The 26,291-nt window shown below is 41.0% G+C and overlaps 2 protein-coding genes across 7 annotated transcripts in view; both read left to right on the top strand.

The window, feature by feature from the left end:
* The window catches only part of MTCL3 (MTCL family member 3), a 58,451-nt gene extending 49,362 nt beyond the window's left edge, over positions 1-9,089 (top strand). For 2 of the 5 annotated variants that reach the window (XM_073337252.2, XM_073337250.2), the window contains exons 7-9: positions 4,180-4,297; positions 5,093-5,204; positions 9,001-9,088. In XM_073337252.2, coding sequence (XP_073193353.2) covers positions 4,180-4,297; positions 5,093-5,156 — 182 coding nt within the window. In that variant the 3' untranslated portion in view covers positions 5,157-5,204; positions 9,001-9,088. Of the gene's footprint in view, positions 1-4,179; positions 4,298-5,092; positions 5,205-9,000 lie in introns of all 5 variants that reach the window. The other 3 variants (XM_073337251.2, XM_073337253.2, XM_073337254.2) reach the window with 3 other exon arrangements.
* Positions 9,090-9,104: 15 nt separating this feature from the next.
* Positions 9,105-23,099, top strand: KIAA0408 (KIAA0408 ortholog). Of its 2 annotated transcripts, none has more exons than XM_073337257.1 (5): positions 9,105-9,249; positions 12,126-12,467; positions 12,797-12,876; positions 14,987-16,343; positions 19,096-23,099. In XM_073337257.1, exons 1-5 carry the CDS (start codon positions 9,115-9,117, stop codon positions 19,267-19,269), a joined length of 2,088 nt encoding a protein of 695 aa, XP_073193358.1. In that variant the 5' UTR covers positions 9,105-9,114; the 3' UTR covers positions 19,270-23,099. The 2 variants fall into 2 exon arrangements, with proteins under 2 accessions (XP_073193358.1, XP_073193359.1); XM_073337258.2 differs by lacking the exon at positions 19,096-23,099 and adding an exon at positions 18,876-19,012.
* Positions 23,100-26,291: the final 3,192 nt, after the last annotated feature.

The raw sequence follows: 26,291 nt of genomic DNA, 5'->3' as shown, positions 1-26,291 counted from the left end.
TTGAAAGATCTTGTTCAGGGACAAAGATATTTCTTTCTTCTGAAAATATGGTTGCCTGAAGCTCCAGATTACAGATATAATAAGACAAGGGTCTGCTGACATCTGTCACCAGTGCTTTAGAATCAGAACTGGAAGAGAGCAGGTGCCCATATGAAGCAAAAATATACCCAGCAGTTGAATAATAAAAAATTGACAAAACCATAACTGTCTAAATGTGCATTATAAAAAAATATGAACTGCACATGAACTTCAAGGGTTGTTTACACAAACAAGCAGAGCCTTTGAATATAATACATCATTTCTTCTTATCAGCCCAGAATATAATGGGATAGGAGGGTGATTTTCAAAGGCAGAAATGTCAGGTAGGCACCTAACACCTACTGACTTAAATTTCTGACACTGTTATTTTCTTTTAGTGATGGGGAAACAATATGCAAGACCAGGTTCTGCCATTAGATATGCAGTGCTTATTGGTAAACTATGCTGTAATTTAGGAGAGTAAACAAGTTATAAATGTCTGCCATAGATTTCGAATGTGACCTTGAGCAAGTTGCATGATGTAGCTGTGACTCTGTTCCCCCAACTGTAAATTGTGGATGATATTTCCCTCCCTCACAGTGGTGTCAGTGAAACCAGAGGGGTTGAACAGTGTTTGTATTTTCCACGAAACCCCTTTTGCAGATGGAATTTAGTTACCAAGACTGCTGATGTATAAAAAGTAATAGAATACAGGAATCTCCTTTGTAGCCATGTTGACTCTGGTGCTTACAGTAGTAAATCTTTTCTTGTCACTAAGGGCTAGATCATGTCCAGAATAGGGGACAGTGCGGAGTAGGGTTGCCAACCCTCCAGGAATTAAAGATTAATCTTTAATTAAAGATCATCATGTGTTTAAATCTCCAGGAATACTTCCAAACAAAATTGGCAACCCTAGTGCGGAACTGCATTGCCTCAGTGAGAGTTTGAGGAGGCACTTAGCAGAAAACTTCTCTGAGCTCTCCAGCTTGTAATGGGAACATGCCTGCTATTACATCCTTTTCTTGGGTGCAGTCTGCTAGCTGGGTGTCCCCATTCTGCTTTGCAGGCTGGTTGGGGGGAAGGCCAAGGTGCTGTCTCTGCTTTCCCCCCAGGGGCATGTTGTATGCCCCCAGGAGAATGGGGATTGAGGAGTCCCTGCACTCCCTCAGCACAAGTGCTGCAATTTTGCCTGGCCTTTAAATGGGTTGCAGATGGGATAAGACTTCTTGTGCCCTCCTAATCACAGCATGCCCATGTAAGAGCCGGGTAGACTCTGCCAGCAGGTGCCAGTCACACAGGGATCTTGTCTATTGAATAACAAGATGCCATTTTAAAACAGTCATTTTCAAGTAGAACCGTACTTTAAAAATAAAATGTAGGGCTCAAATTCTGCCCTCACTCAGGCAAATACCTCTCTTGACTTCAAGGGGAGCTGCATATGGTCAGTGCAGAGGTGGGCTACAAACTCAGCTCCTTCACAATTCCATAAATTTTAATTCGAATCTTCTAACACTCTTAACTGAATCCAAAGCAGCTACAATCCTTATACACCTCTTTCTGTGGTGCTTACAAGGCCTGGATATGATCCAGTGCCTGTTGAAGTAATCTGAAAGATTCCTACTGACTTCAGTGGGTCTTGGGTCTGGCCTCCTACTGAGTAGCATCATATTATTCACAGGACTACCCCTGAAGCCTTTGCACTGTTTTTAGTCAATCCTCACTCTGACTGAGGCAAATCTCAAGTTAATTTCAGTAAAAACTGAGTTCAGGATTTGGCTGAGTCTGTGTTTTAATATTTTGTTTCACAGCACTTGGATGATGACAGGCACTAATTCAGTAAAATGTAATTAAATACATTGGAATTACAGTCTATATTAAGGAACGATAGGAGTAAAAATTCATAGGATAGTATTCTGCCCTCACTTACCTTGTTGACCCCATTGAAGCTGCAGTGTTGTGAGAGGAGGGTCTGATCCATAATCCTGGGTTAGGGGCTCAGTTCTGCCCTGCTTTACATAGGCACAGCTCCCATTGAGAACAGTTGGGTTGCTTGAGTGTAACTGAGGGCAGAAAGTAGCTCTGAGGTTTTAAAAAAGAAGGATTTCTAAATGAATGGGCTGAGGATTTTCCTCAGGGACTGTCTGTCATATTCAGACATCTTTGTTCTTTTTTTAAATGGCTTTTGAAACTTGTATAAACAGTCCGAGTCCCATTGCATATCTTTCACAGGGGCAGAATAAGCACCCAAATAATGTCTTCACTGGGACTTACTTTCTGACCATATAAGGAGAAAAAATGTATTTTCCCTGCAACCTACTTTGGTGTTTACTGTAAAATGCACCCTGAGCTGAAACCCTTCTACTGTACATGTGTTTTAACATAGGCGCATCTTGTCATTCCAAAGAGGGAAAGTGCTGAGTAGGCAAAGTGCTCCTGGCTCCTCACAGCAGCACCTAGGGCAGACTATGTTCTTGATCCCACAAGCAACTCCTATTGTCTATAAGATGATCAAATTCTACTCTTGAGGGCATGAACATTGTTTCCAATCAAGGGAATGGGAATTGCATTCACATGCCTGATAGCAGATGCCCATCAGTCTTCTGTTCAGCACAGACAGAAGCTACTGCATACAGCTGGAGATTGGCCATCCACAATATGAGTCATGCAGGTGTGCAAATGGGTGAGGGCACAAGGAGTCTTAGCCCCCAGCCTCAAGCAGGGGCCAATCTCAGTTGCAGTCTCTCAGCACAACTAAGCTCCAGAACTACTACTGGCTAAAGAGGGAAATAGGGGCAGGAAAGAGACATGCCTCCATTCCCCTGATGCTTTTGCTGATGGCAAAGTTGTATGCATGCCCACCCCACCGCACACCTGGGTGCTCCTTGGGGCAGATGGCTGCCAGAGTTCCCTCTGAGGTGATGTAGGTCCACAGTATATCCAGCACAGACCAATACCACGTGAGCATGGAATTTATAACCTACAATGCAGTGCAACAATACTATCCAATTAGATATGCAAATGAAAGGATTTGTCACAGTGGGCTAGACACTCTACCCTGCTCCACTGAGACCCAGGAGAGCAGGGGCACAGTGGTTGTTCATTGGTTGTAGCTGCTTGATTCTCTGCTGTCTTGCTCGAGCCTCCAGCCTGTCCAGCTCCAGCTGAAGCATTGCAGGGTAGCAGCTCAAACTTATTGTATTGGCATAAGGTCCTTCACTGATGTTGTAGCTGAGGAGGATTTTTTGTAGCAGAACTCAACTTAGTCACACCCTCTCTTTGCCCCAAGCCAATCTTGGATGTCTCCTCCATCCCCTTGTGCCAGGGTTGAGGGGTGCAGTTGTAACAGGAGACATCTCCACCATCTCTGCCAGGTTTCTGCCAGTGAAGAGCTCCCCTGTGCATGGAGATTCTCTGCTGGCTATTTCTGGCCAGTTTCTGTGCTTCTAAGTAGTCCAAAAGTGGACTTAATGGACCAGGGAATCTGGCCTAATATCCTTATACAGTAGCAAAAATGTTTGTGTATTTTCTGAACAAGCCATTGTCAACATTCCTAGAATACAAGTAAAATAAGATTACACAATGACTAGTAATGTCTTATTTCAGAAGTGATAATGTAATTGAATGCAAAAAGTAAAGATTTTAGTATGGGGGAAGAGTGGGTATTTTAGAGGAGCTGTGGATCATGAAAAGTTGCCTGTTTAAACAAATGTGGTTTAGCTTCAAAGCTCCTAAAGAACTTAAAATGTATCCCTCAAAATTGGGCGTGGAATGTAGAAAAGAATCCTTCTTTAAAACACAGAGTTGCCTTTAACTAATAAAAGAAATCTAAAATTGTCCATTGTCATAGCTTTAACATTAACATTGGTTGCTTTGGCAAGCTTTAAATACTAGCTGCACTATAAAACCTAAAAATGTCCTGGACTTGAAGTTGTTTACACAAAATATGAGGAGAGATAAAGTTACAGAGCTGGGGGCTGGAAGAAGTGGCTTTAAAACCATCCTCCATGTACTGACGTCACATGGAACCCAGCTGCCGGGATGATGCCAGACAGAACTGTTTTTCAGTTTGCAAAACCGAAGTTGGGAAGTTAATCAAAGAGAGTTGCAAGTGCTGCTCCAATTGAAAAATTCTCTCTTTCCTGGTTTCTTGTTTTCTTTAAGGATCAGGATTCACAGAACTGGAACTCTTTATCCCAGTTAGCTATGCATTTCACTGCTTTCACTACTACACTGAAAAATGGACTGAAAAATTTCTGAAGGATTGTTTACTGCACAAAAGGTAAGTTCTTTTCTTTTCTTTTAAAAATCACAGCGGTTTTTGAAGAGTTTTGGCCTTATTTGTGAAATAGAAAAGAAAGGTAACAATACACATTATTAAGGCTGTAAACAGTTTGACTAACGGCTCTTGTAAACATCTGCCTCATTTTGATATTTGTATCTAGACCAATAATAGTTTAAAAGTGTGATGGTGGTTGTTTATTCTCAAGGAAAGGCTGTTCAGTGGTTCAGTCAGTGTTTCCAAACTATGGAATGATTTATTAACAAGACAGAGATGACAGCCCATTTTTGCACATTTGATCTTTTGTTTTTTAAATAGTAGAGTGAGACTCTGAGAGTTTCTTATAGGTTTAATATAAAGTGCATAGAATCTATGATGCCTGCCACTTCTTTAAAAAAATATAAATAGACCCATCCAGAAGCCAGCACCCTATCTTACTGTGAATTAATCACTAGTAAAACAGAGGAAGATCAGTTCACCTGATTAGCTGTGCATATCCACTCCAGTTAATCTCTGTTGAAAAATAACACCTCCTCTTCTGATGTCACAGCAGATTATTTTTAGAAGTTGCCATACCCCAGCAGAGATTTAGTTCAAATTATTTTGCATTTTTTGATATTTACATAGAGGGGAGGTAGAGGGAAGAAAGAGTAACATCAGAGACCAGGAGCAGCATAAAACCTTTTTATTTGAGAGGCGAGAAGGGTACGCTGAAAGGAGAAATACAGCTGATGTTGACAAAATTGATTATTTGTTTAAAGTTGATTGCTGTAATGAGCTTTTGACCTTGTCTAGGACGTGTGGAAAGTGCCAATACAGCCAGATTTCAGACACTGTACTGCTCCCCAAGGCAAGCTAAAATTGTGGCTGTGTTGGGGTGATAGGACTTCACATGTGAAAGAAAAAGGTATTTTAATAAAAAGGAAGCAGTGGCTTTTGACATTTGTTTGTTTTGCTCAAGCCATGTGGAATACCTGTGGGAACAGCCCCGTGTTTTATACAAGTAGTGAGTATACTCACAGTATTAGAGATTGGGAAATCAACAAGCAGAGAAAGAGACAAAGATAGGGACAGGAGTCAAAGTCCTCTAAGGAATTTACCCACCATAGCAACAGCAGTCGCAGCATATGGTCACCCAGCCATCTGAGCGAACATCAACAATCATGAGCTTCACTATGAGTAGTTGCATCTTAAGAGGAAATTTGAAGGGAATAAGTCGTGATATGAACAGGAAAAGAAACCATGAATGAAAGAGAGAAGCACTTTTGAGGGAAGATACAGTTACAAGTAAATAGCTGCAACTAACTTTTTCCAGGACTTGATTGCATGTTGAGGGTCTCCATTCTATTTTTCTAAATGGAATCTTGTATGAGGCATATGCACATTTTGAAGATGGATGTAAGCAAGGGAGTAATACCTGATAAGTAATCACTCTAAAAGAACATCAAGAGTCTTTTGACATGCTAACCTGCTTTGCAAATGTGTGCATGACAGGAGCACATTCAGGAAATATTAGGCTGCAATGTAGGCTTTCAGATTGGTTCCAGTAAGATTTACCATTTACTTCTGATTGAATCACAGTTGTTATTCCAAATGTTGCATTGACAAAGGCTTGTGCAAATGGTAGGCAAAATGTATCTCAGCCTGTCTCTAGTTTATGTCTTCATACTGTTCTTTGCTACATGCATTTGAATCAGTCCAGAGAAGTCAAGTGAGTAAATAGATCAGTTTGGTTAATTCTTCTGAAGTTTCTTGAATAAGTTAAAAAAAGTCGATTAAAAGAGTAAGTATAGCAAAAGAGTGAATTACTGCTGTACCTTCCTCCCCCCATAAAAATACAACCTTTGTAGTAGTGAAGTGAAAAAAATATTGATATGGCTGTAGATGTTCCATGAATAGATGTTTCGATTGCAACAGATTTTCAGTGCATGGAATTCTTATATAAGAAGTTGTTTTTCATCAACATTTAAGGCAGTCCCTGGTACTGAGCTTGAACCTTGGCCCTGGAGAGGGGCCAGCTCCATAGACTGGCTGGCTTCAACATGAAGCCGTGAGCCTGTCTTAAACAACAAACTAATAGTGGACTTATTTCATATTAAGAATGCTGAGTTGTCTTGGAGCAGCTCTGTTAGTGTCAAAGATCTTTATTTGTAAAGCTACCCTGAATGTTTCCAGGTAGATAAAAACAGAAGTGTTTTGCTGGATCTGAAGTCTGTTTTGGAAGTGGTTCAAGTCATAGGTGCTGACTTTTAGTTTTCCCAGGGGTGCTCCATCCCCACTCTGCCCTGAGGCCCTGCCCCCACTCCAGCCCCTCCCAAAAGACCCCTCCCTTGTTCCACCTCTTCCTGCCCTCACACCACCCCCTTGAGGCCCTGCCCTCTCTCCACCTCTTCCTGTGCTCTGCCCACTCCCTGAGACCCCTACCCACCCACTGCTCACTGCTCTCTGCTCTCCCCCAAACCCTCCCTGTGCCACCAAACAGCTGTTTGTCAGCACCCCAATTAGCTGATGGGGGAGGGCACCAAATAGCTGATCAGCGATGCCCCCGAACAACTGTGGCTGATGGGTGCTGAGCTCCCACAATTTTTTTTCTGTGAGTGCTCCAGCCCCAGAGCACTCAGGGAGTTGGCACCTATGGTTCAGGCAGAGCTAAAGATGGAAGAGAAAAGAAGAAGCTTTTCTCAGTGTCTCAGTGTTCCAATGACAGGGCTGAGTGGGAGCTTGAAAGAGCGGAGTTCAAACGCTGCATTGCACAGCTAAATAACTCTATGGTATTACTGTGATCTTGAAAGGGAGTGACAGGGAGGCTCAATGAAGGGAGGTCCCGCCCTCTGAGGCCCCAATCCAACTTGTACTGAAGTTAGAGGCATGACTGCCATTGGCTGTGGTGGTAGTAGAATCAGGCCTTAAATGCTGTCAGTTGAGATGTATGGTATCAGGACTTCATCTAACACACTGTTGCAAGTAACCTGTTGGTCCTCAGCTGAGCTCACAGCTCACTTGTTAATGAAAGAAGCTGAGTCTGAATTAGATGTCAACTTGTCAGCTGGCTAGAAAAAAAACAGACAGTGGGAAGCTGTGATCATGTAGCAGCCACAGCTGAATCAATCTGCTTTGCCCAGTAAAGGGCTGAGCATAGCTTTGCATGAAGCACAAAAGGAATTACAAAATTAGATACAAACTACTAATCACAAACATGTCCAATAAAGGGAGTCGTTTTTGAGACCAGACAAATAACATTGATATAGCCTCTGAGCATGAACCAATGCAATCTGCAAGTTTATTGTGAATGGATATGAATATCTGTGTTCACCAGATTAACACAGTAGTCTGATTTGAAACCCAAATTCAGGGAACACACACAACTGTGCATACAGTACATCATCCCATGTCAGGCTACCAAACTGTTGCTCCCAAGAATGAATTAATGGGTGTGATTCTAACCTCATGCTGGTGTAAATCAGCAGCAAATCTACTGATTTTTAATGAGTCACTGATGTAAAAATTGAGTGAGTGAGAATCGGGTCTATAAAATCTATCACCATTCGGTAAAAGGTTTCCCTCTACAAGTGTATCATAATATAACAATAAGAAAAGGAGGACTTGTGGCACTTTAGAGACTAACCAATTTATTTGAGCATAAGCTTTCGTGAGCTACAGCTCACTTCATCGGATGCGATAAAGTGAGCTGTAGGTCACAAAAGCTTATGCTCAAATAAATTGGTTAGTCTCTAAGGTGCCACAAGTACTCCTTTTCTTTTTGCGAATACAGACTAACACAGCTGTTACTCTGAAACATATAATATAACAATGCTACTTAGCACTTGTCCATCCATAGAACTCAGAGATTTTTACAGAGGGTGGTGGGGATCATGATTTGTATTTTGAGAGAAGAGGAAATTGGGGTGCAGAGAGGTTTAATGATTTATGCAAGGTCTCACAATCAGTCAGAGTTGGGGATAGAGTCCCTTTCTGCTGTCTTCCAAGCCCATGCCATGGGACTAATATATTTATTTATTAAGACGTGTAAAACCAAAATACATTAAGCTTTTGTATTGTGTTCTGATGTGTATGTATGTTCATAAAAGATTTATGGTCCCCCCCCCATAACTGCATGTTTTCTTTTGTGTAATTAAAAGTATACATATAACACTAATGTTTTTAAATGTGCCAGTGTAAAATCTCAATTGTTCTGAGCAAACTTCCTATCTTTAGATTTCTAGTTTTGTTGTGAACAGTTCAAATATAGCACAGAGACAGCATTCTTGGCCATTCTGACTAAAAGACAGATCTTGGAAGGTTCCAAGGCCTTGAATTCACGACCACGGGAATTGAGGGTGCTCAGCATCTTGAAAGAGGCTCTCTGTATATTGCACGATCAAGTGCTGTCATAGCACTTCTGCTTCATCTAAAGGAGAGCAAGTTTAAATACTACCCATTTGTAGGACTGTTGCTTATGTGTATGCTATTTAGGTACAGCATGTAGAATGATAGACTAAATTTGTTATCTGATATCACTTTTTGTGGGGGAGAAGGGATTGGAACTCCTTTTCCTGCTGTGTATTCCAGTTCATCCATACTTCTACTGTAGTGTATATGTTTATCATTATAATCCTGATATAGACTCATGCAAGCAATCTTTGATACAATTGAAATGAATGGAATGGGCTGTCTGTTACATTTTTTTTTCTTTTTGCTTGAAGCTAGAATCAAAGACAAGAAAGACTTATTCTGATAAAATCAATCCCAGCTTCCTGGAAACATTGAGGAAAGAAGAGGAGCATAAACACCTTTTAGTTGATACTCATAGTGCAGCAATGGACCTACATAAACAACTGGAGAATACTGAAAAGAACTGGACTAAAGAGAAGATGGAACTGCTGGAGAGATTTGACAGTGAAAGGAAGGAGTGGGAAAGTCAGTGGAAGGTCATGCAGAAGAAAATAGAAGAGGTACTTTGGATTTTTGAGTGTAAACAACACTGTAAAAATGAACATTTTTCTAAAGTCTTATATGATAGCCCAAGGCCACCTCATGGTTTTTCTCTCTGAACCGTTTTCCAGTTCAGTGTCTGCCACTGTTTAATGGTTGATGGCAGGATGCAAGGTCTGAGCTGTGGGACTGTTTGAGATATTGTTAATTTTATAACCATGGATAAAGAGTAAGAACTTGAGATGTCACTTTGAAGCATTGGTCTTAGGTCAAATTTGCTGCAGTATTGCTGGCAGTATATACCATAGCCAGAGATTCTGGGCACAGTGTGCATCGTACATACATTTTAAACGGTAGCAGACATGTCTGTATGGGGCTTAGGTCTTTGGCGCTCAACCTTTCCAGACTACTGTATCCCTTTCAGGAGTCTGATTTGTCTTGTGTACCCCAAGTTGCACCTCACTTAAAAACAACTTGCTTACAAAATCAGACAAAAAATACAAAAAATTGTCACAGCACACTGTTACTGAAAAAGTGTTTACTTTCTCATTTTATCATATAATTAAAAATAAATCAATTGGAATATAAATATTGTACTTACATTTTAGTGTATAGAATAGTATAAACAAGTCATTGTATGACATTTGAGTTTGTACTGACTTTGCTAGTGCTTTTTATGTAGTCTGTTGTAAAACTAGGCAAATATCTAGATGAATGGATGTACCTCTGGAAGACCTCTGCGTGCCCCCATGGGTATGCATACCCCTTGTTGAGAACCACTGGCTTAGGTGAATGCATATTTATCAACAAAATTCTAATACAGGCATTATAAAATATATCTCTCTGTCTGGGATAAATTATGTACTACTTTATTCGTTAACATCAAAGGGAATTCCATGAATCAAAGAATGAGTGGCTCAGGAAATGAGAGATTTATTCCTGCAAAGACCTACTATATTTATTGACGACCTTTATTAGAAAAAAGGATTACAGTAAACAAAGGCTAGACACAAAGAATATTTACACCTGTTAGCGATCATTTACTTTCTATCAATCCTAATTCACTTCCTTTCAAGGATAGCGTAAGTAATTTATTTATTATTCTTTTACACCAAAGTTGTCATCTGAATAAAATCCTCTGCCACTCACTAGTGCACAAATTTATTCTAATATACACATGAAAATATTCTTGCTTGCTTTCTGCAACCACTAGGAATGTAAGGAAGAGATTGTTCACATGAAAGGAAAATAATAAAATGGAAAAGGAAAATGGAGCCAAATGACTCAGACATAGGCTGCTCTCAGGCTACAGTGTAACTCCGTGATGTCTGCCTCCTATGTTTCAGCTGTAATTTCTATTGGATTTGAATATGATATTCTTCTCCACTTCTTGCCTTAAATGTGGTGATGTTGCTGTGATTTGTTAACTAGTTGCCTTGTTTTGCCACAGAAGTGGCAAACTACATTTCAGTGCTTAGTAACGTGAGCCCTATATGTATATTTATGCTGTTTGGGGCAGGAATCAGGTTTGCTTTCGATCATTTACAGCATCTAAATCAATGGAGCTCCAACCTGATTGGGGCCTTTATATGCTACTGTAATATAAATAATAAATGAGTATTATTACAATTAATAATCATCTGCTAGTTTGTTAGTTGGCTCTATGGTGTTGGAGATGATGGGCCTAATTCTCAATTACACTGAGGCCCTTTGACCCAGCTCTTGCAGTGGAAAGGGACTTTAAAGTGAATGTAATTGTAATTTACACACACTGTAATGCCCCTTTATGCTGCCAGAGCAGTGTAAAGCAGCCTTAGTGGGAGAATCAGGTCTGATAGCTTTTGAGTGAGATGTAATGATCGCTCGTGGTCATTAACAGTTTCAAATAAAAACAGGAATATGTAAACCTCCATGTCCTAGCCAAATTCCCAACTCTAGTCATTGCATTCTACCTACCCGTATTTGCTATGCAGTTTCAAGCAGATGCACTATTTTTCTTTTCTGCCTGTCCAAAATTGTGTTACAGACTGTGCTGTGCACTGTTAAAGAGCAGGTGTGTTTCAGCTCAGAAATGGCTACATCCCTTGTCTACCTCACATCGATGTTGTGAGAATTAATTAATGTTGATAAGGAGCTTTGGGATCTTTGCATGCAAGGGACAGTAAATGGAAATATACATTGTACAATGCTTCAAAGTGACATCTCAAGTTCTTACTCTTTATCCATGGTTATAAAATTAACAATATCTCAAACAGTCCCACAGCTCAGACCTTGCATCCTGCCATCAACCATTAAACATATATTTTGTATTATAATTCCCCAAATTAGAATATGCCAGCATACCTGAGCTGACAATGCCTTTACTTTTACTAGTGGAGTCAGAGGATCTTAAATGCCTATTCATGGTCAGGACCTGATCAAAAAGACACCAGCACATTACCATCCAACACCATCCTGGAATTTTGATTCAGTATTGATTCATAGAGGATGTTTCACTTATTTATGGACCAGCAAAATTTGCTGGAGCACCTTGGTGTTTCTGGCAGTCTACCACCTAATTACTGACCAAGCTCAGAGGTACTTAACATGTGAGATCTTCTGGAACCCATTCCATAGCTCTAAGCCCTTGATTAAAATATAGCAAAGATTTTGGGAATTGTAACAAACCTTCTCCACACCTTGTGACAACAGAATGGTCCATTGGCCATTCCGCTAAGGACTCAGCATCTCTTAGCTAAAAATACATATCAAATCTTTCAGCCCATATGTGATTTTACTGAATGAAAATGCTTAGGAGCTTTGTAACACAGTTTAAAGCAGACAATAAATATGGTCCTTTATCCTAGAAGCTCATAATTCTACTTAGATTAAATAGGGTGTTTTATTGCCTTTTCAGCTTTACCAGGAGGTAAAACTAAGGCGGGAGAGCAATATGAATGTCCGGGATAATAAGGCCATTCAAAGCAAGATGCTGCAGCTATCTGTATATTCCCCTACTTCAGAAGGGAGTGACACAGCAGAACTGAACTGTCGACATAACTTGGCAAGTGACCGGATGGAAGAAAAGAGTTTGCTCAGTAAAACAGAACAAGAATGTAAAGAAACTAGAACTCAGGGGAAAAACAATGTTTTGTTAAGGAACAGTCTGGCCTTTGACAACCAGGAGAAATATGAAGACCTCCTCAGCTTGAAAATTCCTAAGAAAGATACCAGTAGTTATGCTGGTGATCTCAATGCAGTAAGTATGACAGTAACAGTGTTTCAGCAAATGTGGGGAACATGATGAAATCCTTCTCTCTCTACCCAGAGTATATGTCCTCTGAGTCTTAGAATGCAACAACTTCCCAGCCAGGGAATGTTTCCCCTTCCCCCTCAGTTTGTGACTGTTGAATATATAAACTTTTGTTAAATACACTAGTGGCATGCTATTTACCTTGGTCCATAACTTGGAGACATTTCTGTGCTACTCCCTTCTGCACAGGACTCTCCCATGTAAATCATCATTGGGTATAAAACAATTCTGGAGATTACTGTTCATGCTAAGGTAACATTATTTTATTTGTAAAGGCTCTTAAAGAACTGGCAAAAGTTAGTGAAGAGTTATGCAGCTATCAAGAGGAAATTCGAAAGAAGCCCAACCACAGAAGGTAAAAACACATTTGGCCTATTTATGTTAGGGGAAGAAAGGCAACAGTGGGCCTATTCCTGAGGCTATTCAAGTTAAGGGAAATTTGCAATTGAATTGGTCAGGAGCTGGATAGGGCTCAGTGTGTTAGTGCTCAGCGTAAGGAATCCCAGTGAAAACCAAAATATGTTTCAAACTCATGTTTTAATTGCAAAAAATGCAGTGTGCTTCCAAAATATATAAACTGATATCTGCATTTACGTAGGGCTAGATTGTGCCTCGCCCTAGCACAGTAGTGGAGTAGACAGGATGAAAGATTTCTGTCCCCCCTCTTGATTTTCATACACATTGTAAGGAGAGTGGTCACTTTGGATAAGCTATTACCAGCAGGAGAGTGAATTTGTGTGTGTGGTTTTTGGAAAAAAAAAGGGGGGCGGGTGAGAAAACCTGGATTTGTGCTGGAAATGGCCCACCTTGATTATCATACACATTGTAAAGAGAGTGGTCACTTTGGATGGGCTATTACCAGCAGGAGAGTGAGTTTGTGGGAGGGGGGGGGCAGAGGGTGAGAAAACCTGGATTTGTGCTGGAAATGGCCCACCTTGATTATCATACACATTGTAAGGACAGTGATCACTTTAGATAAGCTATTACCAGCAGGAGAGTGGGGTGGGAGGAGGTATTGTTTCATGGTCTCTGTGTATATAATGTCTTCTGTAGTTTCCACAGTATGCATCCGATGAAGTGAGCTGTAGCTCACGAAAGCTTATGCTCAAATAAATTGGTTAGTCTCTAAGGTGCCACAAGTACTCCTTTTCTTTTTGTCCCCCCTCTGTGTCATGTTAGGGTTACCTAGATTTCAGCACTGGATGCTGGAGGGACTGCAGGGGATTTTCACCAGATACTCCCTACAAGGAGCAAGGGGGCAGGGAGTGACTTCTCTCCCCTCCCTCCCACTTTGCACACACACACACACTAGGGGAGATGGCTGGCCACATCAGGGAGAAGTAAGCTGCATGCTGAAAGGAACAGTAGCAAATCATTTTTCCCCTCCACCAGCACCCCGTCCACTGCAAACATAATGCCCTTGGATTCCTCATGAGGAAATACCGCTAGACACTGCTCCTTACACACGGATGTACATAAAGTGCACAGAGGGCTAGATTGTGCCCTTGGTGTGACAGGCTGTCTGGCAGGGGTTCGGTGAGGCCACATGGCAGCCAAGTGCCCAGAAGGTTTTCTGGCTGATTCTGCCAGAATTCCTCCTTGGGGCTCCTGGGAAGCCCACACTTGTGCGGCAGCTACACCACTCTTGGAGAGGCAGCATTGTGTTTCCCTCTCCATTCTCAGCCAACTCTGCTGAGCATAGACCTGACCTCACCCTGTAATTTTCTAGGCAGCTAACACCTGTCGCCTTGTAGGTATGTACGCACATTGTGCCAGGCTCTTGCTGAGAGATTCAAGAAGTACAAAGGGGCTCCTTGGAGTCTTTCCCCAGTACATCCATGCATGGGCAGCCTACAGTCTTTTCCACAGTGTATGATTGCTTTAGCATCAATATCTGTGAAGGAACTGCTGTACACTTTGTGAATGTGTGCTGGAAAATGTGATTATTGCATGGAACCATAAATGACACATTTGTGCTCTCACATTGAATATTAAGACATTTGCACAAGCCAATGACTACGCGCAGAGGCGCTCCTCACTCAAATACTCATGCCAACTCCCACTGAATTGAGTACAAATTAGAGGGCCCGTCCTCCTTCCTACAGTAAAACCTCTTATAGGGGACCTAGGTTGGGGGATGGAGGGGAGGAGTACACTGCAAGATTTCCTTTGCTGAGGTTCCTTCAAACTCTTCCATCATAGAGTGGGACTTCTTCCCTGTATTCTTAGCAGTGGAATTGCCCCAAAATCTTTTCCAACAGCCAGTCTTAAAGACCTTCTTCTGGGTGCCTGTGTACTGGGAGTGGGAAGCTGTGCTGGGGTTAATCCTTTGTTCCCCTTAGGGGTCAGACAGTGCCCCATGCTCTGTCACATGTCTACAGGTTAAGCCTTCCCTTCCTTTTCCCCAGATGACTTCTTAGGAGGAACATCCTCATCACTAAAAACGCCTCTTCTTTTATGTACAGAATGAAGTCACTTCCTTTTCTGGAAGAATTTGAAGAAACCCAAAACACAGTTATTATGCCTGAGATTAACTGCATGTCCAGCAATGAACCACAAACTTCTTCCATCACTTTTGAAACAGAAGGACAAAATAACAGGAAGAACTTGATGAGTGCCAACAGGGGTTTGAAAGATATGCCTTGTAGCTCTTTTACTGGTGGTAGAGGAAGAGACTTCATGCCCTGGCCAAAAAAAGAAGCCCCACCAGTTCCTCCACGGAGCACTTCTCGACATCTGACAAACTCACTTTCTGCAGCTGTACAGATCTCTGAAGTACCCGTAAAAGATACAGACAGCAGAAGCAACTGTAAGGTTCAGGAGGATAGGAATGGAAGGAAATGTATTAATCCTTCTCTTGCAAAACAGAGTGAAGATCCAGTGGCACATGCAAATGAAGGAAAGTCTGTGAAAGATGGTGCAGTGGTAACTGCTTCAGTACCTATAGCCAAAAAAGAGAGAGTCTCTGAGTGCAGTGTAGCGGCAGGTTTTTGTCACAACACATGGTCATGTGATGTGGGCAAGCTTGGAAAAGGTACTCCGAATGGATCTTCCCCGTTGTCTGCCCAGAAAAGCTGTTCAGATGGAAATATGGTGCAAACAGAGAATTTGCACAGAAGACATTGCCCTAAATCTCATAATGTTTTACATTATGGTAATGACTCCTGTGACCCTGCAATGTTGCCAAAGAAGACCCCAAAAAATGAAACATTGGCAGCAAAGATCGATGAATTTAACAGGACTGTATTTCATACAGATAAATGCAACAAATCTTTGCAAGAAAATCAGAAGCTTCAAAGACCAACTGGAGATCATAAACACTGTGGCCCAGGGTGTGACTGGATGATTAACAGAACAGAAACTGTAAATGCATCTTATGTTTCAAATCCCAGACTCTCTGCAGCAAAGAAACAGGATCCCTGCAATCCAACCAAAGCTGCCAGAACAACAGGGCAACAAAAGCAAATAAATGGACTTCTAAGCACCAGTGGCTACCGGCATATGCTTCACGAGCGTGATTGGAGACCAATTAATTTATCTGGTCGCCCACGTTCAGCTGACTCGAGGTCAAACTATGGAGTTGTTGAAAAACTTTTGAAAAACTATGAAAAATCAACAGTGACATCTTTATATAATTCTAAATGCTGCAAAGATAAGGGGACACAGTCAGATTCTGAGTTCACAGATGGGAGTTGTGAGACATTGAGTGGGTATTTAGAAATGCTCCAGACAGAGCAAGGAAAGCAAGAGTTTCAGAGGAATTCAGCCAGGCGTGTTGGGCAGCAAGTCAAACAAGGCAAAGAGAGACAGAAGTTACCAGAGGTAAGATTTATACCCAACTTCAGAAACAAGCCACTAAAATGGGACAGTTTAAAATATCTGTTTGTGTAATATTAGATACTTTGGGTGTGATCCTTTTCTCATTTACACCTGTGTGAATCAGGAGTGATTCCATGGAAGGTAATGGAGCTACATCAGTATAATATAGGAGTCCTGTGGGATCAGATTCTGATCTCAGTGACACTGGTGTAAATCTAGAGTTTAACCTCAGTGTAGCTACTTGAAATTTGCACTGCTATAGCTAACATCAGAATCTGGCCCATTCTCTCCCCCGCTCTCCCCTCCCATGACTGTTTTCAAAAACCCATTCAAAGGATTTTAACACAGCCTCCCATGGCAAAACCTACAGGGGCTGAGAGAGCAGTCTCCAGAACAATGGCTGTTGTTTGTCTCCTAAAGGTGCCATGCTGGGGTTTCTATACGTGTCCAGTAACGGAGCATTCACACATTCTTCAAATCCAGACTGTGCATCGCTCCCAACACTGACCCAGGGGAAAGAGAGGGGCTGGTCCAGCCACAGCATTTTGCATTTGGCCTTATTTTACTGGCAGAGTGTAGAAAAGTTGCCCTTTTCTCAAACTCCTAAAAAAAAAATGAAACAAGTATTTTGAAAAATGTAGTTGAAGTTACTGGTCCTGCCAGTGGCTGCTGGGAAGTGGACGTCACTACTGGCTCAGGCAGACTACTGGCTGGAAGCACACAAAGGAAAGGATGTAGAGAAACTGGGAAGGATCCAGAGGTGCGCGACAGAGATGATCAAAGGGATGGGGATGAAAGCCATATGAGGAAAGGCTGAAGGAATAGGGTATGCTGAGTTTGGAAAAGAGGAGATTAACGGGGGATATGATAGCGGTCTTCAGCTACATTTGAAAAGCTACCATAAAAAAGGTAAAGAAAAGTTGTTCTCTCTTGCCACAGAGGGCAGGACAAGAGGCAATGGTTTCAAACTACAGCACAGCAGATTTAGATTAAAGCTCAGGAAAAGCTTCCTAACAGTAAGAACAGTAGGACAGTGGAACAGACTGCCTTCGGAGGTCGTGGAAGTTCCTTCACTGTGGTTTTCAAAAGGAGGCTGGATACAGCCATCTGTCTTGGATGGTTTAGACACAACAAATCCTGCATCCTGACAGGGGGGTTAGACTAGATGACCTTTGCTGATCCTACTAACTTCTATGATTCTGTGATACCCTCCTTAGCGCCTCACAGAGATGGGGTAGACTCACTTGGAGCTGTGAAACCCCATAGGGAAAAAAAGTATGTCAGATCGTCAACTGGTATAATTCAAATTGGCACAATTCCATTGACTTCAGTGGAGCCACATTGATTTTAACAGCTGAGAATTTGATTCTGTAGATTTTCTTCTGACCAAGGGCTGAGCCTAACATAAGGATGTTCTTGTTGGTTTGGGGTTTTTTGGGTCAGCTTCACCAGTGTGCAGCAGTGGTGTTGGAACACTTTTAATAGTAGGGGTGCTGAAAGCCAGCCCCCTTACCTCTGTCCATGCCCCCTCTCCCCCCCCAGAGCTGGGGCTGGGAGCAGGCCTGTGTCTCTGGGAGGGGGGACCTGTGTAAAGGGGCTGAGGCTGGGGCCACAGCTGGGGGTGGGAGTGCAACTGGGAGCAGAGCCCCATGCACAGGGCTGGCAGCCTGGCCCCTGGGGAGGGTGGCAGTGGAGCCCTGGGCGCTGGGCCAGGACCCCAGAGTGGGGAAGGCAGCTGGAAACCTGCGTAAAACCTGGGGGTGCTACAACACCCCCTGCATCCCTATAGTTTTCAGTAGAAACAACTTTGTTCTACCACAGCAAAAAAAAAAAAGAAAAAAGGAGAAGCTTCTGATTTTTTTGCTCTGTGCAAATGTGATAGGAAATTTCCTTAGTGAATATTTGGAGTAAGAACAATGAGCCAGAGTTTGATTTTATTTTTACTGGCATAAATCCAGAGTAACTCTACTAAAGCCAATGGGCCTGACTCTCCACTGTCTTGCTCCTTGTGTAGTCATTTATGCCTATGTAAAGTGAGTGTAAAATACTAACTAATCAGAATGGCAGCATTTTAAACCCACCTGCACTCACTTGGCAAAGGTATAAAGAACCACACATGGCACAATGCACTGAAGAATCACACCTATGGTAATTACTCTGTATTTATACCACTGAAACAAAGAACAGAGTCTGGACTGTTGTCTTTCATACGTTTGTGAAGCTCTGCATGCAGCTATGATACTATAGTCATAAATTATCATTATTAACAATTTATGAAGTACAAACATCTTCACATAACAGTAATGGAAACACAGTCCTTTATAATGAGCCTTGACAGTTACAACAGGATCCATCAAAAGATACCTGAAAGGTACATGGAATCCTGTTTCAGTGTATTGTTGTATACTGAGTTATGTTTATGAACCAGCATAAAAGTTCATCCACATAAGTTCCAAAAATGAAAAGGTGCCTGCAAGAGCAATTAATTTATGGTTTGCATATGGGTTAAAATCTTATATCTTCCCTTGTATCTAGCATCCATGTCCACATATCTCATGCTGCAACTGATGTAAGAATTCCTATATATAGAAGTGTCTGTTCCTTTGCATTCTATACATTGCTATGTAAACACATCCTCAGGTCCTTTTAATAGCCCAAGACCACCTGTTCTGAGGTATGCCACTTCATTCCTTTTACATTCCATTAACGACTGTGTTATAACTTGTTAAGGCAAGTAGTTTCATTTGTGTTCTAGATATCTGTGCCAGCTAAATGTTCAACTGGGAAAGGCTTCTCCCGGCCAGCGCGGCCAGCAAATCGACGCTTACCTTCCAGGTGGGCATCCAGATCACCTTCAGCACCACCTGCTGTGAGAATGACTGCACACAGTTATTCTCTCTCACTTCAGTCAGAGACGACAGTAGTCTGAACTCAAGGATGAATTTGATGCTGTTGTGAAATGTGAAAGCTCTGCGCCTCTTTATAACTGTGTGTTCTCTGATTGTGATAGCACCCAGTTCTACACTGTGTATATCGTCCAAAAGTAATCCTGTCACTTGACTTACTGGGCAAAGCGTTTTCAATCTCAGATCATCATTGCAGTCTTCAGTGTTTTTATTGATGAAATAATTATACCCCTCGTTTTCTTTCTTTCTTTCTTTCTTTCTTTCTTTCTTTCTTTCTTTCTTTCTTTCTTTCTTTCTTTCTTTCTTTCTTTCTTTCTTTCTTTCTTTCTTTCTTTCTTTCTTTCTTAAATGGCTCACAAATAATTACTTTTGAATGACATCCTCCTTGGTTTGCCAATCTATTTTGAGTTGATACAATGTATAGTTCTGTATATTCTGACTTTTCTGCAAACAGCAGAAAGTAAAGCTGTATGCATGATCATGTGTTTGTAGGTGCATGTGCTGGAATAGGAAGTATACAGGTCTGTATTTAGAAGAGACAAACTCTGTGCTAGTATTGACACTGAAATTACAACATATATGCCTATATATACTTTGTGTTTATTTAAAATTTTTGAAAATATAAAGCCCTGATGACATTTATATTTTGTACATCTTTTATATAGGTTCACAGGTATAGTGAATACACTTTTTTGACTATAGTTGCAGCGACAAGGGCTTGCACAATATGTATCAGAAGCAGACAAGCTCAGTGGATTCCTCGGACGTGCTTAATGGCATACTTGTTTGGTTTTTCAACCCTTACGATGCTAGGGTCAATATAGCTGGGCATATTTTTTCGGAATTAAAATACTGTATGATTAGTACTATATTAGCCTTTTTCATCACCTGAGATATTCCTAAAACATTCTGCTGCCTTAAAATGCTTTATACGTGCCATTTAATATAACCTACTGTAGGGAATTAACTCCTATAGTTTCAGCTATATTGTAAATATACAGTTTATGGAGGAAAGAAAAGGATGGTAAGCATGGTAATTCTTTCAAATTTGTTTTCTTTAAACACTGTATTTAAAAGTATAGTTACATCAGAGAAATTTAACCTGTTTACTTTCAGTGAAAGCAGGAGAATAAGGAATGCTAGGATTACCAAATGCTGTAGTTAGGCTTTCTTACTTTGATACTGGACTTCATAGAGTGTAAGCCAACAGCTAACTTACTGCTCCTGTGAATGGTATAAGTGGCAGTCAGTTATGAAGTTTGCTTGTATTCTGGCAACAGCCTACATACAGTACATATATATTGCCTCAAGAGCTGAAGGAGATATGATCATTGTGGTGCCAGGAATCCTAGACTGATGGCATTAGAAGTATGTTCTTGCCCTCATCTGTCTGTATATTATTGGCCATTAGAATGCTGTGTGTGTAGGCTGGCTTATTCCCTTCCCACCTTTTGAATGAAATATTGACACTATTCAGCATTTTTGTTCACTTTTTGTAACAACAGTGTTCTCCATTCTAGAAATTTGTACCCACCATAAAGTTGCCAGATGCGTAGCAGGGATGAACAACCAGTTAAGATATTTCTTCAGTTTACTGATATTTACTGCCTACTTTTGATTATCAACTTGCTGAATAACATAGAAAGGAACAAAAAAGAAAAGGAGGACTTGTGGCACCTTAGAGACTAACAAATTTATTTGAGCATCCCTTCATCCTCTCTCAGGGGTCGCATAAACGCTCGGGGGTCGCGTAACTAGTTATGCGACCCCCGAGCAAGGATGAAGAGATGCTCAAATAAATTTTGTTAGTCTCTAAGGTGCCACAAGTCCTCCTTTTCTTTTTGCAAATGCAGACTAACATGGCTGCTACTCTGAAACCATAGAAAGGAACAAAAACCTGTGGTATTCCCTGGTGTATGTAACTTTAATTAACAGAAAGTTATGGAGGTAAACTAATAGGTCAAGGACAAGTCCATTTTGTCAAGATCTTCTGAGTCCCTCTCATGCATATACCTTGGTTTTGACATCTAGAGATCTCAGTAATTTGTGCACTATAAATACCCGAGAAGACTAGCTGGACATATTGATTTTAGAAATATTAATATACGTCTGTTTAAAATGAAGTTGTCTTTGCAGGAGTAAGCATGGCAGAGTCAGTTCCCAGCATTGTGATAACCACAGCTTAGCAGCTGTCTTAAGTAGCCTTAGTGATCTGACATATGCTCTTACTTGCTGTAGGAGGAAGGGGTACTAGCTGTCTTTCCAGTTTCCCCAGTGTTAGCTCAGATTGAGAAGAGCTGCCATGCTGGAGCTTCTGAAGGGACAGAGCCTCCAGAACAAAGAAATCATAAATCTTCAGAGTGGGACATAACTTTTCTCCCACCCCTGATCTCACCAAATGAAGGGTTCCACTGCTTTTATTTTGTGAGCCTATTGTCAAAATGACAGGTTGAATGTTATGTCTCCATGTGTTGGTTAAAGTCTTTGTGTAGCTGTACACTCTTTATTCACTCTCTGAACCACTGTGAGATTCTCCATACTGCTTCGACTAGGAACATGACTATATTTTACTTTGGCCCCGAAGTAAATCCAGTGGAGAGTCTGCAGAGTTCTAAAAGCCTAACTGGAAACAATTAAATAGAAACTCCTCAGGCACAATGGAGTTAGCTGCCAACCCAAACACTTTCCAGGTATTGAAAATATGTGAATGTCACTATGGATCAGTTGCCTCCCCTCTTTGATGCTCAGTTATTTGTGTTGCACACAATCACAAAGGGATTGTGGCCTTGTCTACACATAAAAGTTGTATGAACTTAACAAAATCAGTTTGTAAGCCAATTTAGTTAAATCAGTGTAAAACCTATGTATAGACCAGGCCTTAGAAATGAGAGAGAGGCACCACCCCAGCCAACTTCCCTTGGCTGAAAGGACTGGTTGGCTTGATACAGAGCCCTTGGGCAGGGGGAGAAGGAATAAAAAGGTAAATCTCCAAGAAATGCTCATATATCCTTTTACCTCTCGCTCATCATTCACCATCTAGTTCTACTTAATGTTTTATTTTTGCTCAATAGTCTTAGTTATCATCTTCCTATAAAGAGTACATTTTAAATGATGCTAAAGGAATGAAACCAATACTTTGCTTGTTCTCTGTGAGCCATAGAATTAGTGTGTTGACCTTTACACAGACAGTAGGGGGTGAATTGGCCATTATCAGAATAAATTGCCAAACTGTGTAATCTAATTTTTCAATGTTCTTTTGAACATCAGTTACTTTCTACTGCCCTTTGGTTCTGCTCGGTATGTACAGAGTTGTCTATTTAAGAATATGTTTCTGCTGAAACTGTAAATAGGGATCTTGTATCGAAATGGCCTCAATATTATTTTTGCAAAGTTTCACAGCATCCCAGCAGGCTGGCTAGCTACATCCCAATTTTAAGTTATGGACCAAATATAAGTTCCCTAGCATGCAAAAAGTATGCAATTTTCACGGTGTTGCTATGAAAAGAATTTTTTTGGCATTGAGGCCTGCAATATACAATTCTATCTATCATTATTCTTTCTTGGAGTAATCTGTAATATTCTCTTTGATTGTGTATGTTTTCTTTAAAATGAAAGGCAGAAGACATTTACTTTTATCTGCTAAACCTGAAAACCTTTTTTGCATCTGTCCTTTCCACCACCACTCGATTCCCAGTGGATGTATGTTTTCTGTGTGGTTCCTTGCCAATGGTCCATACGTATATGACATACTGTAGGATTTTCTATTTGTACTGCACTCAAGATATTTTCCCCAACACATCTTGTTCTTAAACCTGTTGATACCGTTGCCATCCGTAAAAATATTAGACCTTAATTTACTGTTTTGTGTCATTTGAAATGCACTTTCTTCATCAACTGTTAATGTCATATGCTATATAAAACTTGTTACTCTTATAGTTTAAGGATGGTAACTCTGTTTCTGAGGTTGCTTTTTTTCCTTTTCTATTTATAAAGCATTTACATTAGCAGGAACATATTCCTAATGTGCACTGAACAATCAGCAGCTATGTGACTATGAGATTTCATACTTACAGTGCCTTGATAGGATGTTACTATGAAAAGTATTGTACTGGAACTTCCTTAGAGTAACACAGATTGAACCCAGAATATGAACAAAGTCAAGGGTATGAATAAAAATCAGGAAGATAACAGAAGAATCAAATATCAAGGCGCTGCTACACTTGTAGTAAATGTGTGGCTAGTTCTTTGTTCCTAAGGAAACATCCCCTTTTACTGCCTGTAATGTATCCTTTGAAATTTTCAGTCCTGTATTTTTTTCACCTGTGCCTTTGTGGATACCAAATTCCAGTTTTCCTGCTTTGTGTGTATTATAGCAGTAGTTGATGTTGGCGATTTCAAATTCTCACCCATTAATGCTAAAAAATATGCATTTTTGCTGAGTGTTTATCAGCTTCTGTATGGTTTCATATGTTAATCCTTCTAGTGTCATTGTTGTTTTACCAGCAGATATGCTATAGCACTCATGATTTGGACAGTATGAAATTTATGACCTATAGTCTCAGGTCATCAAAGGTGTTTAAGTACCTAACTCCCAATGACATCAATGGGAGTTAGGTACTTAAATACCTTGGAGGATATGGACCAAACACCTTTCATTCACACAGAAATCCCAACACTTGCAGAGGGAGGAGCCCTGCAATACTGCTGGAGTGTGGCTAGCCCTGTAAGGTGGAATGTGACTGGTATTTCCCTCCAGCACACTATGGGCTATGATGTAACTCCTCACCCCACCCCCAGTTGATCATGCAAGTTGTGGGGGCTGGCTGCAAGCAGCTTCACCCCCAATCCAGCATATCTTCTCCCATACAGGGACAAAATTGCAGCTCCTGTGGTCTGTTCTGTTAAGGACCTGCTCTCTGTTAGCACTCCCAGGGACATGGGACACCCCAAATGGGGCTGGGAGAAGGCAGGGCCTGTCATGGGAGGCAAAGCTGGCTTGTTGTGCGGGAGGTACATGCTTTACTCTGTAAGGGTGTGCGCTCCCCTTAAGTGCCTCCCAGAGGCAGTGGTGCTGGAACAATTATTATAGGGGCTGTTGATGGCAGAAACTCTGTATTTGGGTTGTTATTACTACTGCAAGTCAGGGGGTGTGGCAGCGCCCCAGCACTCATAGTTCCAGCACTTATGCCAGGAGGTGCTGTCTCCCCACCATTCCTAACTTGTGTCTTCACCTTCATGGGGTAGTCTGACCCCACATAAGAGTTAGGGTGGGAAGAATCTAATAAAGGTTTTTCTTATGTAGTTGAAATGATAGCAAAATTACACAGGTCTGAATCAGTGGCCTGTAAAGGAATTTCAGCCAAGATCACAGTGTGTGTGCAGGGGTGGGAACTCCTGCGCTTCCAGTAAGGTACCACAGGACTGAATGGTTTGCAGAGGTAATAGAACATGATCTTGGGGAAGCCATCACATTCAAATGGCAGCATCTGCCAGGGTGACAGGCCATATGTTAACTAATGATTTGGATAGGTACGTTGCAGCTTGCACTGGAGAGTAAAAAGACAAGTGTGTAACTGTAACATGGTGGCTTAATACATGCTATTAGGACTCCACGTAAGGCTGAACTTCTGCAGCTTTCCTCTCCCACCACTCATCCTGCATTCTCCTCAGTTCAAACTGGGTCTTGCTTTGTAGGCACTTACACCTATCTTTCTTTGAGATGGAAGTGAAATCATTCTGCATGTCACTTAGGAGTCTGGAAATGTCCTCATTGTTCTCATCGACCCAATCCTGGTATACCCTTTTCTTTGGCCCCAGCACTGATTTAACTATCAATAATCACATCTTTGTAGTTCCATTTTTCTGTTGGGTTGCCAGAGATTGGTGGCCATGAAAAAAGCTTGTCATCACAAGGCTGCTGAAACTGCACATGATAGTCAATGTGTTTGAGCAAGGGCTGTCGATTAATCACAGTTAACTCACACGATTAACTCAAAAAATGTAATCGTCATTTAAAAAAATTAATCGCGATTAATTGCATTGTTGAACAATAGAATACCAATTTAAATTTATCAAATATTTTGGATGTTTTTCTACATTTTCAAATATATCAATTTCAATTACAACACTGAATACAAAGTGTACAGTGCTCACTTTATATTATTTTTTATTACAAATATTTGCACTGTAAAAATGATAAACAATGAAATAGTATTTTTCAGTTCACCTCATACAAGTACTGGAGTGCAATCTCTTTATAATGAAAATGCAACTTACAAATGTAGGTTTTTTGTTACATAACTGCACTCAAAAACAAAGCAGTGTAAAACTTTAGAGCCTACAAGTCCACTCAGTCCTACTTCTTGTTCAGCCAATCGCTAAGAGAAACAAGTTTATTTACATTTACTGGAGATAATGCTGCTTACTTCTTAATTACAGTGTCACCTGAAAGTGAGAACAGGCTGGCGTCACAAGATATTTAAGTGCCAGATATGCTAAAGATTCATATGCCTCTTCATACCTTGGCCATCGTTCCAGAGGACATGCTTCCATGCTGATGATGCTCATTAAAAAAATAATGCATTAATTAAATTTGTGACTGAACTCCTTGGGGGAGAATTATATGTCTCCTGTTCTGTTTTACCTGCATTCTGCCATATATTCTATGTTATAGCAGTCTTGGATGATGACCCAGCACATGTTGTTCGTTTTAAGAATACTTTCACTGCAGATTTGACAAAATGCAAAGAAGATTCCAATATGAAATTTCTAAAGCTCGCTACAGCACTCGACCCAAGGTTTAAGAATCCGAAGTGCCTTCCAAAATCTGAGAGGGACGAGGCGTGGAACATGCTTTCAGAAGTCTTAAAAGAGCAACACTGTGATGCAGAAACTACAGAACCCAAACAACCAAAAAAGAAAATCAACCTTCTGGTGGTGGCATCTCACGCAGATGATGAAAATGAACATACATTGGTCCACACTGCTTTGGATCATTATTGAGCAGAACCCATCATTAGCATGGACGCATGTCCGCTGGAATGGC

This window comes from Lepidochelys kempii, chromosome 3 (assembly GCF_965140285.1).
Source record: "Lepidochelys kempii isolate rLepKem1 chromosome 3, rLepKem1.hap1, whole genome shotgun sequence".
NCBI classification, from domain to species: domain Eukaryota; kingdom Metazoa; phylum Chordata; order Testudines; family Cheloniidae; genus Lepidochelys; species Lepidochelys kempii.
Note: the sequence above shows the minus strand (reverse complement) of the source record. Positions and strands in the feature narration are given on the sequence as shown.